General features: G+C 45.7%; 2 protein-coding genes across 2 annotated transcripts; both read right to left on the reverse strand.

Annotated features, from left to right (window-relative positions):
- Positions 1–189: 189 nt before the first annotated feature.
- PG994_000922 (uncharacterized protein) lies at positions 190–2,890 on the reverse strand (the record flags this gene model as incomplete). The annotated part of the gene is made up of 4 exons (XM_066852331.1): positions 190–332; positions 419–1,196; positions 1,277–2,684; positions 2,808–2,890. 4 exons carry the CDS (start codon positions 2,888–2,890, stop codon positions 190–192), a joined length of 2,412 nt encoding a protein of 803 aa, XP_066720472.1.
- Positions 2,891–4,931: 2,041 nt separating this feature from the next.
- Positions 4,932–7,175, reverse strand: PG994_000923 (uncharacterized protein; the record flags this gene model as incomplete). The annotated part of the gene is made up of 4 exons (XM_066852332.1): positions 4,932–5,262; positions 5,394–6,569; positions 6,650–7,014; positions 7,110–7,175. The coding sequence occupies 4 exons, from the start codon at positions 7,173–7,175 to the stop codon at positions 4,932–4,934; spliced, it is 1,938 nt and encodes a 645-aa protein (XP_066720473.1).
- Positions 7,176–15,532: the final 8,357 nt, after the last annotated feature.

The raw sequence follows: 15,532 nt of genomic DNA on the forward strand, positions 1-15,532 counted from the left end.
TCTTCGCAACTGCTGCTTCTTCACCCCGTACCGCTGTCCCGCAACCGCACCCAACCGCGCGCGCGCCCAACTATGCGACCCATTCATGCTGGAAAGTAGAGAGCCACCCAGCCAACCGTAACAAATTTCAATCATTGGAACCAAGTCCAATTGTCGACAACGTTTCGTAGAGATTGGGGTATCGGCTTTCTACATGCCCATGACACGCATGGCCCCGTAGCCCAGGGTGACCACGACGCCAAGAGTCATGATACTGGCAGGGATACCGCGGCTGATGAAGTGATTCACCGTCAGATACCGCTGACCCGTAGCGTCCTCTTTCATGATGGCAGCTGTGAAGAAGGCGCGGAGTCAGTAAAATGTTTTGGACATGGATAATAATAGTCCAGTGCGAAGACAGGGAGTGAGAAAAACTTACTGATGTTAGGGAAACTGGTCGTGGGCAGCGCCATGGCACCAGAACACATAAGAGCACAGGCCATGACCAACAGGTTGGGGTGGGGCTCGTCCATGGCCCGACCAATCTCAGCAACCAGCGGCAGGATGATGAAGGCCGCTACGCTGTGGCTGATAAAGGTGGCAAACACCATGGTCAGGGCCGCGAAAACCAGCACGATGGCGTACAGCTCCAGGCCGTCGACACGTCGCGAAATGTCCACGGCGACGGTGTGGAGCAGGCCCGACGACTTGACCGACTTGCCGAGCGACAAGCCACCGGCGGCCAGGATGATGATGGTCCAGGGGAAGTTGTTGAAGTCGTCTTTGCTCAGGATGCCCGTGCCGAAGAAGACGACCATGGGCAGGATGGCAATCACGCCCATGTCGCCAAAGGTCGACTCGAGCGAGTGGCTAGCGCACCATAGAGAAATGGTAGCGATACACATGGCCACCGTGAACCATTGCTTCGCCGTGAACTTCTCGCGGACGACTCGCACCGGCATGATGGTGGTTCCCTTGCCCGGGTTGAACGTCACGAGGAGCAGCATCCAGATACAGAGAAGGGCCACGGTGCCGACGGGGATGACGACAAAGAACCACGTGCCCCACGACGGCTGGGGATCCATGTTGTCAAGAGCAATGATGTTCTGCGGGGACGAAATGGGCGACAGCATGCCACCGATGTTCGAGGCCAAGGCGATTCCGATGATGATGGCCTTGGCCATGTTGGAACCCTGGGGCAGGTTGCGGAGAATGGGCTCGAGGATGGAGAAGCACAGGACAGGGCGGCCACGTTGCTAACCCACATACTGGCGAAACCGGCCACGAACATGTTCACCACCAGAACCGTACGGGGGCGCGTTCCCGCCTTGGCCAGAACGAAGGTCGCCACGCGCTTGTCGATATTCATCTTGCTGACGGCCGCCGCGACGGTGAATCCACCCAGCAGTAGCATGATGACAGGCGTCCACATGGCGGCAAAGATGTAGGCCGTGGCCGCCTTGGAATCCAGCCTCTCGTGCGGTTCCTCGTCCGAACGCGGGATGTTGAGGACGACGGCAAGGAAGGGGATCAACAGGGCCGTCACAAAAAGCGGAATGGCCTCGGTCGCCCACAACAAACTGACAAAAGCCAACATGGCGGCGCAGTTCTGCTGCTCGGGGCTGGCCATGAACGGCACGTAGAGCAGGACGATGAAGATGGCGATGACGATCAAGAGCGTTATCACAGGCATGCCGTACACCCAAGTCGGCACGTTGAAGCGGCCAATGGGGGTGCGAAACTCCTTGGTCGGAGACATGGGCGGATCGTCGCCCTGCAGTCTCGAGTGGCTCTCGTTGACGCCGCCGAGAAGCCCGTGGCCGAGGCTGGCCGCTTCGGCGCGCCGCTCGAGGCCGATCAGCTCACGCCAGACCGTGTTCCGCTCCCAGACGACGTGCTCCCGGAGGTGGGAGCGCAGGTCCTTCTTGGCGAGCTCGAGATCGCCCTGGGTGGCGGTGCCGGCAAACGCCTGCTCCAGCCGGCCGATGTAGTCGTCGAGCTGGGCCATGGTCTCGCCGCGGAAGGGGTAGGCGGGCTCGACGGTACCGGTCATGTACTTGGAGCGCAGGTCGAGGTCGACGATCTTGTCGAACTTCTTGAGGATCTTGCGGAAGCCGGTGTGGTTCAGCTGGACGTACGACTTGAGCTCGCAGAGCTGCACGTAGAGGCCGATGATGCGCTTCTTGAGCATCAGGGACGACGTGTACATCTCCTCTATCTCGGCGTAGTCGGTGAAGCCGCCGGCGATGCTCGTCCGCCGCGTGGACCGGCCCATGTCGGTTGAGGCGCCCAGGTCGGTAGAGGCGTGCATGGCGCTGGGGATGGACCGGCGGCGGCCGCCATGCTGGCTCGAGGTGGGCCGCTTGTTGAGGGCGGCCGTCTCGTCGTCTTCGTCACTGTCGCTGTATTCGTGGCCGTCCTCGGTTGAGCGCGCACCGCGCGAGGTGCGCCGGTCGCGGGCCATCTGGCGGATGTTCTCGGCGCTGTTCCGGGACATGTTCCTGATGGCGGCAGCCCCGCCGTTTTCGTCGCGCAGATCACGCAGCAGACCCTCGACATCCTCGAAGATCTCTTTTCTCTTGATCTGGAAGAAGGAGGTGATCTTCTCCAGCTCTACGTCCAACGCCCGCGAAAAGATGGTCTGGGGGTCGTCCTCGCGGAGGAGCGGTCGGGACTCGGCATCGTTGCCTTGCTGCTGGGGTATGCTCTTCTCCAAGGGTGTAGATGCTGGATTGCGGTGGATTCCACGTTAGCTACTAGGCAAAGGATGGTACGGCATGGCATGGCAATGATAAGTTGAGTAGCTTCGCTTAGAGGACTTTACTTACAGCTTCTTCAGGTTGCTGTAGGCGATGTAATGACTGCTCCAATCGGGCACAGCATTGAATTGGATACTATGGGAGAACTTCATCTCGTCGCGTTCGTCGAGCCAGCGGCGCTTCTGGTCTCGCTTGACTTGTCTCCTGGCGTCCCTTGCTTCTCTTTCCTTTTCCTGTTCGCTAGTGACGACGATAGCGTCAAGCTCGTAGGAGTCGGCGTCGGCGGTGGTGAGCGGTGATGAGGTAGTACTAGTAGTAGTAGTAGTAGTAGTCGCTTCGATCCCCCCTCTATGGACGGATTGGCTGGTGGACCGAGTCAGGGCCCTGTCGTGTTCAGCTCGGTGCGCAGAATAAGTGTCGCGGGAAGAGGAGGGGTCCGGAGTAGACTTTGATGGTGGAATGGTGGCTTTTATCAAAATGGACAGACGGGGAGAAAAAAAGTCTATGTATCGATTTGGGTTGGATTGATGTATGCAGACTGGATTGGGGCTGGCAGGCTTGGGTCGGTCACAAGTCCCTGAGCTCAGGTTCGGTATGCAATCGATAGATCGACTCGCCTTGTTCACGTCTTCGGCTAGCTCCCAGTCATGGCCACGGCAATAGTAGAATGGGTCATCAGTCTGCTTGGGTTAGTGGATGATGAGGCAGCTTAGGTTCCATCCCCGTCGGAAGCAAAATCGTCAGCTGCAGCTTCCGGCGTTGCAGCGCGAGCTTGGTCGAGCTTGGGCGCTGCTTGTGCCACCGTCAAATCAGGTGCTTCCATTGTGCCATGCCCTGCCATGGCCGGCCACAGCTTGGCTTACCCACTCTGACAGGCCTGGAGCTTCGAGGCTTCAGGTCCCACCCATGGATTCTCCAGGCTTAGCTTAGCACTCACTGAGGTCATCCACTCACTCACTGCCACTGACACTGACAGGCTGCTTGGCTTGACTTTTGGCATCCAACTTAACCCTTACTTCAATGCCTGGGAGTCTATCTCTTCTTCTTCTTTTTTCCCTCTTCCTCTTCTTCTTCCTGTTGCTTGGCAATTGGTGTGTGCTTTATCCGCCAAGGCATTCCAGAACAACTGACTTGTCATTTGATGGACGATGTGCCCTGAGGGTAGGTTAGGGGTTTGAAATACATGGCCTGATCACACTGCATCTGGCGATTCAGTGTCGCTTGCAGTTGCAATGCGGTCCATGCCTGTGTGTTTGCACAAGTACAAACCCCCACACTTGGAGACGGACGGGCAAGACGGGCAGACGGGTATACCACTAAATAACGCGTGTGGCCGCACTGGGACCGCTCTGACAGTCGCAGAATCTTGTTGATGTGTGCATGTGTGTTGTGCAAATGCCACTTCCCTTGAAAAGCAAATGGAAAGTGAGGATACAAGGTTCACACTTTAACCCGTATGTAATCTTCATGTACATCGGCAGTTCCCGTCGGGCATCTTGCATCCAATCGCACATCTGTCGTTGTTAAATTGGCCGGGTTTTGTCGTACGTAAATACCCGGTAACGCGCCTCCAACCCTGGAACATTTCTTGCAGCGTGACGTAGACTGGCTGCATAGAGGAGAGGTACGCTACGCATCGAACTGCCATAACCATAATTATACATAGCCGCGTTGGCCATGAAAAATGCCTGCAGCCGACTGCATACGTACGGCTCCGTTTCAGCACAGGAATACTTTCAAATGAAGCCGGGATAGATCGAATCAGTTCTCCGGCGGTGGTTGATGGTCATGACGGGGAGGCAACCAGCTGTATATTTGATATGCAGACACGGTGGAGAAGAAACTGGAGACGGACGCATCCTTCTCCAGACCGGAAACTCGCAGATCCCCTCGCTTAAAGATCATGGTCCAACAGCGGGAGAAGATGCCAAGATCTCATCTTGACATGACATCTGACGGGAATCTTCACTCAGTAAAGATGCATGACTACTCCCGCTATTTACGATTCGAACCCCAACGTTTGGGCCTCCTGTCTTGACTAGATCGTTCAAGAAAGCACATGCCAGCCAACTGGAATGCAGCAGCACGACCCCTTTATGAACTACTTTCCATCCCCACCACTTCACGATATTACCAAGTAGGTAGGTGGAGGTATATTTGTCCTTTAGATTATTATTATCATTCCTCGGAGCCTTAGAGAGTCAACGTGGCCAGATGCCTCTCAAGCTCCAAGTCGCCCTGCCGCACCGCCTCGTCGGCCGCCGCCGCGTCCCCGACCTCCCGGTACCACGCCTCGAGCGCCTTCAGGTCCTCGAACCGCTCGCCGTGCTCGCGCTGCTCCATTCCCGTGATGTAGTGCATGGCCTGCCGGCGGAGCGCGATGGCGAGGCCCAGTCGCGCGTTGCAGTCGTTGCCGGTGCTGTCGCTCAATATTTGCTCCTCCTCCTCCGGCCCTGCCGTCGTGGTATTGGTGGCGAGTAGCTCGAGCTTCTGCCTCTGCCTCTCCCTCTCCACCCCCCACAAGCTCTGATGTATATTAGCCTGAATAATCAGCAAAAGCCGCCTCTGCAGGTCATCCATCGGCGCCTCCCCGCGCCGGCCCTCGTCCCGCTCGAGCCTGCGCAGCCCGTCCAAGAAGCGCTCCCCTCAAGCCACCAGTTCCCGTTCTCGTCGGCCCGCTTGAAGGCGCCAAAGATGACGAGGTCCACGCGCACCTCCTTGGGCAAGGCCGCGCTGAGCTCCTCGCACACGTGCCACCTGCCTTGTGGTTGGCCTTGGCCTTCGTTGTTGTTCCCGCGCTCGAGCACCTCGAGCAGCTCCCGCACCAGCAGCTCGCTGTTGTGGGCGTAGCGCTTCAGCGGCTCCGACAGCGACTGCCGGTGCGACGTCGCCAGCAGTAGCCGGCGCAGCATGTCCCGTAGCTTCCGCGTCGGCGTCCACGGCGCCGAGGCGTCATTATCCGAGGCTGTCGTCGGCAGCGGCACCATGGCCTCGAGCCGGGGCAAAGTGTTGATGACCAACTCGACAAAGGGCGACGAGTCCCGGCTGCCGGGCGGGTACGACCCAATCAGCCGCGCCATGTTCTGGCACAGCTCGTACAGCCCCGGCACGGAGCAGTGCCGGAGCTGCGGGGAGTGGGCGATGTAGCGCCACACCACCGGCAGCTGCGTGTTGGGCCCCGCGTACATGGTCAACTGGAGGAGGCGCAGGAGGCCGAACAGGGAGGGGTTCTTCAAGAAGGTGCTCACCGACTCGTACCCGGGCCGCATCGCGGCCGAGGCACGGCAATGCGGCGTCTCGTCCTTCAGAGTGCTGATGTAGTCGTCCACGTCAAAGAGGCGCACCAGGCGCCGGTGCACCTCGGGCGTCACGTACATCATCTTGTTGGTGTCGCCGGGCCGCACCTCGCCCGTTGCCCAGGCCCGAGCCGCCATGCCGTCGAAACATCGCAGCAGCTGGTCCTGCACCAGGTAGGTATCCGGCAGCCGCGGCCGGTTGTCGTAGAGGGCGTCCTGGAAATAGGCTAGAGGTAATAGGCTTCCGGCCGCCGCCGGCTCGCCTAGTAGTTGTTGTTGCTGTCTTAGTCGGGGTGGCGTCGTAGCTGTCGCCAAGAAGTGCGCGTAACAATCCTGTGCATGCATCATCCCAGCCGCCCGAATACTAGAACCACTGCCACTACTACTGCTACCGCGATAATGGTGATGATTCGCGTGCATTAAACTACTGCTGTTGCTGCTGCCGCCCGGATAGGCTTCCGCCTTTTCCCTGGTCAAGGCGCGCCTGTTCTTCCGAAACCCCCATTTCGAAAAGCGGTCCTTGTACATCTTGTCGCTTGCGCCAGCGTTAGTAAGGCCCTCTTCCAGAAGAACGTGCAGGGCAGTGACATAATAGGCTTTTGTTCGGGTGCTAACCTTGCGTTGAAGCCCCGCTGGGCCATGATCTGCTGGATCTGCTTCAGCGACTTCCCCTGCTGGATGTACAGGTGGTGAAGATGGGCCTTGTGCGTTTCCCAGACCTCGGCCGGGTACTGCTGGATGGGCCTCCGGGCAGCGGAGGTGGCGATGGTGCTTGGCACCGCGGCTGCTGGACCCGTGAGTGGTGATAGTAGGGGGTGGTGCGACGGCTGCTGCATCGGCTGCATCTGCATCTGCGGCTGGCCGAACCGGATATCGTAGGATCCGGCCTCGTCGGGACGGTTTTCCTGCTTCACCGAAGCAGTAGTTGCATGTGGCCTCTTGGCGAACCGTTCCGCCTCATCTTCTTCTCCTCCTTCTCGCTGATGAGGCGCATTATTGCTTTCTGACTCTGACTTGACATCTCCGGTGCCTACGCGCAAGGCGGAGGAAGATCAGGTTCGTCTGCATTCAGGACGGAGCGCCAGAATAGAGAAGAAACGGGCTTGGAGTCTGGGTCCGAGTCGGACGCAGACTTGGCCATGTTCCACGCGAGACTTGGCCTTTTAGTGCTGACATGCGCCAAAGTGGGCGAGTGTGGCGGCGCGCGTGCCAATACGAAACGTGTGCTGAGCAGAGAGGGCGAGTGGGCGAGCGCGTTTGTCCGGGGGGCAGATTTGTCAATGGCAACGTTAAAAGGCCTGGCGCTTGTCAGGCAAGTAGGATATAGAACGGATGAAGGGGGTATGAGATGATCCCAAGTCGTCTGGGCCAGAGTAGAGATGAATGGGTGCGACGGGGTTACATAAATCAGGGGGGTGTCCAATCCCCGCATGCTCCGGGGGTAGCACCGTACACCGTCAGACCAGGGTGATGATCATCCTTAGCAACCCAAGTCGGCTGCATAAGTTCAGCTGCTTCTTAACTCCTTAGTGCGTGGTGTGTTTGTTCTCTCTTTCTCTCCCTCTCCATCTCCCGCTTAACTGACGACCTGGCGACCCTGGTCAGTCTGCTCTTGTCGGTGTCTTCTTGGTCCTTGTTTTACGGCGCAGCAGCCTCAGCATCAGTCTCTCTCTCGGGCCGCCCAAGGAAGACTGGAGAATGGCCGTATCAGGCAGGCCTGGGTATGGTTATGCATGCTACCTGACTGATATCGCCAATGCCCACGCGATACATATACATATCCGCGGATATTCGGATTCACGATGAGTTCGTATTGGCTGGTGTTGGGATTAGCATAGTAAGGCAACCTCGATATCTGCAGGAATCTGCAGTAGTAGCTGGGCCTGCCTGGTAGGGCCTGGCCAGCGGGGGGAGGTTCAGCGTGACACCCACTGAAAGTACCTTGCACACGCGTGGTAGTGGAGCGCCCGTCGCCTATCAGCCGCCTGCAATCTGCCGAGTGGACTGGAGGTAGGAAAAGTACGGTGCAGATGAAAAAGTACAGCACGTTTGCTACGGGGCTACCTATGGGGCCTGTCAAATGGAGATCAATCGTATCGGTGCAGCGAAAAGTTGGAAGTCCATTGGAAGATATGCCCGGGAATAATACGGGATTACTACCTGTCATTCCTTCATTTGTCTACATTTGCCTGGCAGCACAATATAGACTGTCTGACTGACTGCAACCAGTCATTCACTGTTGCACTAGGAGGTCCTCTACATAAGTACCATACATGCATCAGATTTCAGTACCTACTGTACCTACCTGTATTGTGTACTTACCGATGCGTAGGACGGGAGCCAGTTGCCAAAAGTACGGCGGTTTTCAAATCCGGAGTTGTGGACGAACTCCGGAAATGTCAGCAAATGAAAATAAGGCAGGACCATCGGCCGAGTACCGACCACCATGGATTGATCAATTCCCTGTTCTCCTCAACTCACGACAGGAGATAGCCATGCGTGGCGACCTTTCGATTTCACTTTAGTAACCCATTTCCATATGCAAAAATCACTTCCTACGAGTATCTGTGTCTTGGAAATATCAGACCACGGCCGATTAACCAATCACCCATTATTTCGTCCGCGCAATCCAGCACTGAGCAGTCGGTCCCGGTGTCCAGCCAGCCTTACAGTCACATTTCTTTCCTTATCCGGCCATGCGACGCCGCCACCGCTCGGCTTCCCATAAATGCGGATAGACGCCTCCTGTGGGGGAGGAGCGGGGGTCAAGTTGGTCCTTCTGCTTAGGGCTGCGATTTTAAAAACCGGTTTATTAGATTTTTTAAAGACCTAACGTACCTCATAAGCGAGCTGCGTACATAAGCGAGCTGCGTACTTTTAATTAATTTTCTTATAATTAATTTTATACTAACTTTTCTCCTTTAATAAGTATAGAATTAAAAAATAAAGAAAAAAGGTTTAATTTAACGCTTTAAGCGCTTTAAAATAACTCGAAATTAAGTGTACGAAAAGCTGCAGCGATATATTATATCCTAGAGTCGATGTTACGTAGCCGATAACGCGGAATTCGACCACGATCCGAAATCTCTATAAACTCTCGAAAGCTTTTTAATTTTAAAGAGGAATTAATTATTTAATATATTATTAATTTAAATACGCGATCGTTTTCTTCCCCGGCTAAGTAATATAAAAGATATAACGAATTAATTACTTAATTTATATAACGCGAGACGCGTCGGCGTTAATTAAGCCTTTAATTTTATACGACGATAACTAGACCTCCGGACACGTTTTAATCGAAGAATCGATTATTAAAAAGTCTTTTATAAAGATTTTAACGCGTATCGCGTATAGTTTATTTTTATATAAAATATAATTAATAAATATAAGATATAAAAAGAGGATATATATAACTTTAACGAGACCGGGTTTTTTATAAATTAAATCTCGTTTAAAATAATCGTAATCACTTTCGATCGATACGAAAAGCTTAAGGTAATATAATAAAAGAACTAGGAATAGGTTATAATTATTTAAGGCGTCGGATTAAACGATTACACTATCCCTTTGTATATTATTTTTATTAAGAAAACGTACCTCTCTTTTTAATATAAAAACAGCTTATTATTAAAGGATTAAGTGATCGTAATTATTAAAAATAACTAAATTACGAATAAAAAAGGCGAGGATTAAATTCGATACTTTAATTAATATATTAGGTTTTATATAAAAGGTTATTATTATTACGACCTAGCCTAATTATGCGGCTTAGACTTATAATTTACCGGCACGAAACTATTATACCCCGATTAAGCTATAATATTACCGATACTTATAAAACTGCTAATTATATTAATATAAGCGTACTTATACTTCGCGAACGGGCCGCCGCTTAATATAATACCGCCCCGGACAGCTATAGGACGAATAAATATCTTCGTAAAAAAAAAACTAAAGGCGGAGGTCACGTAACGGATCTCGGGATCGCGCTAAGATCTTAAGATCTAGATCTGAGGATTTCGCGAAATCTACGAAATCTAAAGGAATTATTAAAAAAAGGATTAAATATATAATTATAAACGTTTTTTATATATTTTATATAAATATATTTTATTTTAATAATTAATTTAAGTATTAATTTTAATTTATTAATAAAGTATATTATTTTAATAATTTTATTATAAATATTTTTAAATTTTATATTTAATTATAATTAAATTACGGTTATTATTTATTATATTAATAAGCGATTCTTTATTATATATTTAAATACTTTCTCGTATTATTAATATAAACCCTCGTACGTTTTATTACGGTTTTTATTAAATACTTAATAACGTTCGTTATATTTTAATTACTCTTATTTTTATAAGTTATTATTTAAACCCTCGAATAATAACCCTATAAAAAACATATTTACTTTAAAAAATAACGCCCCTCGCTACGGTAAAGATATTACCCGACTTGCCTCTAGTATAGAAATCGAGGATAATAATAATAAAGACGTCCCTATTAACCTAAGCGAGCTGGTTAAGCAGTTTAAGCGATTTTAATAAGTAAACGCTAACTATTAATACCACTATACTAAGCTCGAAAAAGAGCGAGACGGGCTCCGGGCCTAAGCAGCTTTTAAATAAACGATAAATAATATCGACGAGCTTTATAAAGAGGTTTAACTCCTGCGAATTACTACTAATATTATTAAAACCCCCGTCGCACCTAAGGAAGGGGTTAAGATTAGCGCACTAGCACTATTCGATAGGACGAGCGGGAACCTCCGAGGATTCTTCGTTTAGGTTAAGGCCTATTAACGATTTTACGAGGGGACGTTTAAAGACTTAACCTAGAAGGTTATCTATGCGGCCTCCTTCTTTAAGGGAAAGGCTTTCTTATAGTTCGAACCTTATTTAAACGAACTCGTAAAACGCGATTAATAAGTCGAACTATATCGCGCCGAGACTTAATAAATTTTTAATAGTTATAATAACTTCGAAGAGGCTCTTAAATCGCTCTTTTAAGATCCCGACGAAAAATAACAAGCCGAAAGGGAACTCGAACACTTTAAATAAAAAGGATCCGTAATAACGTATACTATAAAGTTTTAACGTATTATAACTCGCTTAGATTATACCGAAGCTATTAAAATTATAATATATTATTAAGGATTTAAAAAGGAGATTAAAAACGAGCTTAGTTAACTAAACGCCTTAACTACCTTCCTCGCGTATATAAAACTTGCTATTAAGATCGATACGCGCTTATACGAACGACGCCGCGAAAAGTAAGGCGGATAACCCCGGTAAAGCGAACGAACTAGGGCTAATACGAGATAACTACGTTAATAGGTTAATACTTAAACTAAAGTAATTACCGTATACAGACACTATAGCGAACTTATAAACTTCGACGTTATTAAGTATAATAAAAACGATAAAAAATAAAACGTTACTTACTATAATTATTAAAAAAGAGATATTACGTTAAAGAATACCGAGGATTAAAAAAAAATATTTTAACGTATTTTAAAAAGATAATAAATTAATACTATTAAAAATAAAGCTACCCTTATAACGGCTATTAGAAAAAGTAGCGTTAATAATACGCTAAACATATTTTATAATAGCTTATCCTAAATAGCCTATTATAATAACGGATATAACACATACCTAGCGGATAAAGAAGGTACCGGATAATTTTTAAAAGCCCCGAAAAGTAAAAAAAACTACGACCGGGCCTTCGTAGCAACTAGCCGAGAACTCACGCTCGCGTATACCTTAAAAGCCGACGAGTCTAATAGCGATAAAGAAACGGTTAAATAAGAATAATAAACTAATAACCCTTAGCGATTAATCGGAATACCTATAAACGAGCTTATAAACGAGATTATTAAATTAAAGGATTTAAAAATTAATAAATAACTAATTATCCCGGGTATCCTTACCCCGACTCAAAACACTTACGCTAAATACTTATTACGGCTAGGTTTACCTAAAAAATTACTAATAATTACGCTATAAATAATAACCGCTATATTATTCCTATAAACGAAATATACTTTACCCTCTTATAAATCTCGTACGTATACGATATTTATATAAAACACTTCCCGAAAAAACTCGAGAAGGAATAATTTCCCCGACGAATTAATAAATAAACTATTACACGACTACACCCGGACTACGTAATTAAGAAGGTTAAAATAACGATCCCGGACGGACGTCGAGCGTACTTATTAGTATAAAAAAACCCACGGTAGTTACGATAATGCCACCTAATATTACGACCTAGCCTAATCATGCGGCTTAGACCTATAATTTACCGGCACGGAACTATTATACCCCGACTAAGCTACGATACTACCGATACTTATAAAACCGCTAGCTATACTAATATAAACGCGCTTATACTCCGCGACTAACCGCTACTTAACGCGATACCGCCCCCGGACAACTATAGGACGGATAAATATCCTCGTAAAAAAAAAACTAAGGGCGGAGGTTACGTAACGGACCTTGGGATCGCGCCGAGATCTTAAAATCTAGATCTTGGGGATCTCGTAAAATGTTACGAGATTTAAAGGAATTAATAAAAGAGGGATTAAATATATAATTACGAACGTTTTTTATATATTTTATATAAATATTTTTTATTTTAATAATTAATTTAAATATTAATTTAATTTATTAATAAAGTATATTACTTTAACGACTTTATTATAAATACTTTTAACTCTTACTCTTTACGATACCTTTTATTTTTATAATTATTATATATTATATTAATAAACGCGGACTTTTATTATATATTTAAATATTCTCTCGTATTATTAAATATAAACCTTTCGATACGTTTTATTAAGTTTCTATTTAAACCCCTAATAACGTTCGTTATATTTTAATTACTCTTATTTTTACGAGTTATTATTTAAATCTTTAAATAATAACACCTATAGGAACTATATCTACACCTAGACCTAATAACACCCTTCGCCACGAAAAGGCCTTTATCGCTACCGTAAATACCCTTTAACGAAATCCCGTTATAAAGGTAAATAGCAACGACAGCAATAACGGCCCTACCCGCTAGGCGTTAACTAAGCGAAATAAGGAATTTAAATAAGAAAACGCTAACTATTAATACTATTACGCCAAGCTTAAAAAAGAATATAACACCCTTTTAATAAAAAAAAACCTAAGATAAACACTTAATATCGATAAATTACGCGAAGAAGTATATTTTTTTATACCGCCGCTAATATTATTTAAACCCTTATCGCCTTAAAAAAAGGAATAAAGATCAGTTTACTTATACTATTTAACGAAACGAGTAAGAATTTCCGAAAATTCCTCGTTTAAATTAAGGCCTACTAGCGGTTTTATAAAAAAATATTCGAAAACCCTACTTAACGAGTTATCTACGCCGCCTCGTTTTTTAAAAATAAAATACTCGCTTAGTTTAAACCCTACCTCGACGAACTTATAAAAAACGATTAATAAGTTAAACTATACCGCACAGAGGTATAACGTATCTTCGGAAATTACAATAGCTTCGAGGACGCCCTTAAATTACTTTTCTAAGACCCCGACAAAAAACGATAAGTAAAAAGAGAGCTTAAAACTTTTAAATAAAAAGGATTAGCCGCTTTTTACACCGCCGAGTTCCGACGTATTATAGCTCGATTAAACTATATCGAAGCTATTAAAATTATAATATATTATCGAGAATTAAAAGAGAACATTAAAAACGAACTTAGCCGGCTCGATACCCCCGGTAATTTCCTTTCGTATATAGAGCTTATAATTAAAATTAATACTCGTATATACGAACGACACCGCGAAAAACAAGGCGGATAATAATAATAAATTAATCGAATTTAAGTTAATATAAAACGGCCATATTATTACTATAATATATAGCTTAAAAATATTACTACGTATAGCTATTATAATAAACCGATAAATCTCGACGTTATTAAATATAATAAAAATAATAAAAAGTAAAATATTACCTATTATAATTATTAAAAAAAAAGCGTATTATTTTCGAAAATATCGAGCCCCGAAAAAGGACTTTCGAAAAGTCCTAAACGGATAACACGTTAACGTTACGATAAGCGAGGACGCCCCTATATTAGTTATTAAAAAAAGTAGCGCTACTATTAAACACGGCAGCTTATTTTAAACAGCTTACTACGACGATAGGTACACCTTTTATCGAGCGGATAAGGAAGGAACCGGATAATTCCCTAAGGCCCTAAAAACGAAAAAGGAGCCCCAACCGGAGCGTCGCCATAACAAGTAGAGATTTCGCCCTAACTTACAATCTCGCCCCCAATAGTTCTAATAATAATAATAAAAATACTAATTAATAAGAGTAACTTGCTAGCTATAAACGATTAATCGACATATTAATAAAAGAACTTATAAACGAGATTACTAGGTCTAGGAATTTTAAAAACGACGGGTAACTAATTATTCTAAGCGTTCTTTATTTAAATTTAAAATATTTACGCTAAATACTTATTACGGTAGGATTCGTTTAAAAAGTCCGTAGTAACTATATAATAAGCGATAACCCCCGAATCTCTTTTATAAACGAAATATACTTCACGTTTTTATAAATTTTATACGTATATAACGCTTATATAAAATATTTTACGGAGAAACTTAAAAATAAATAGTTTCCTTAACAAATTAATAAACGAGCTATTACGAACCTATACCTTAACTATATAATCGAGAAAAATAAAACGTCGATCCTTAATAAACGACGCGCGTACTTATTAATATAAAAAAATTTAAGGTGGCTACGAAAATACTACTTAAAAGGACGGAACTAAAAAAAGTGTTTTAAAAACTAATACCTCAAATACGCCTAGGGAAAATCGCGAGCTTATAAACATTTAAAGGAAAACGCTTAATACTTTTAAAACATATAAGTATACGCTTAACGAAAAAATCCCCTTATTATAATTAAGGATTTATAAAGCGCTTATAAACTTTAACGAACTTAATAAACTTTTAAATTACCCGGAAAACCCGAATTTTAAGTATTAAAAATAATACTATACACGAGGAGGGGTATAAAAACACCTCCGCTAACGTATTAAGAAACTCCCTATAAAAAAAAGAAAAAACGATAGTAATAATAAAACGATCGATCGCGAAACCTTATTACCTACTTAAAAGATATCGGTTAAGAAATAAACGCCGCTAAATATAAAAGGATAACATTAAGCGGACTAAAAAAGGTCCTTATACTAAATAACGGATAAACGAGAAATCTATAAGTATATTATTTTAATAATAAGCGTAAAAAGAGTTTATATTAAAGTGCTACTCAATAACAGAATATAAAGAAACTATATCTTATTACGAGTCGTTAACCGTTTAAAACTAAAATAATAAGAAAAAAACGCCCTATACCGACTTAAAACCGTCGATAAAGGATTTATAACCTACGAAAATAGAAAAGTATAAAAAGAAGTCCCGAACCTTC

This window comes from Apiospora phragmitis, assembly GCF_038363925.1.
Source record: "Apiospora phragmitis strain CBS 135458 chromosome Unknown utg000002l:1.0-5516284.0:1.0-5523493.0, whole genome shotgun sequence".
In the NCBI taxonomy this organism is placed as follows: domain Eukaryota; kingdom Fungi; phylum Ascomycota; class Sordariomycetes; order Amphisphaeriales; family Apiosporaceae; genus Apiospora; species Apiospora phragmitis.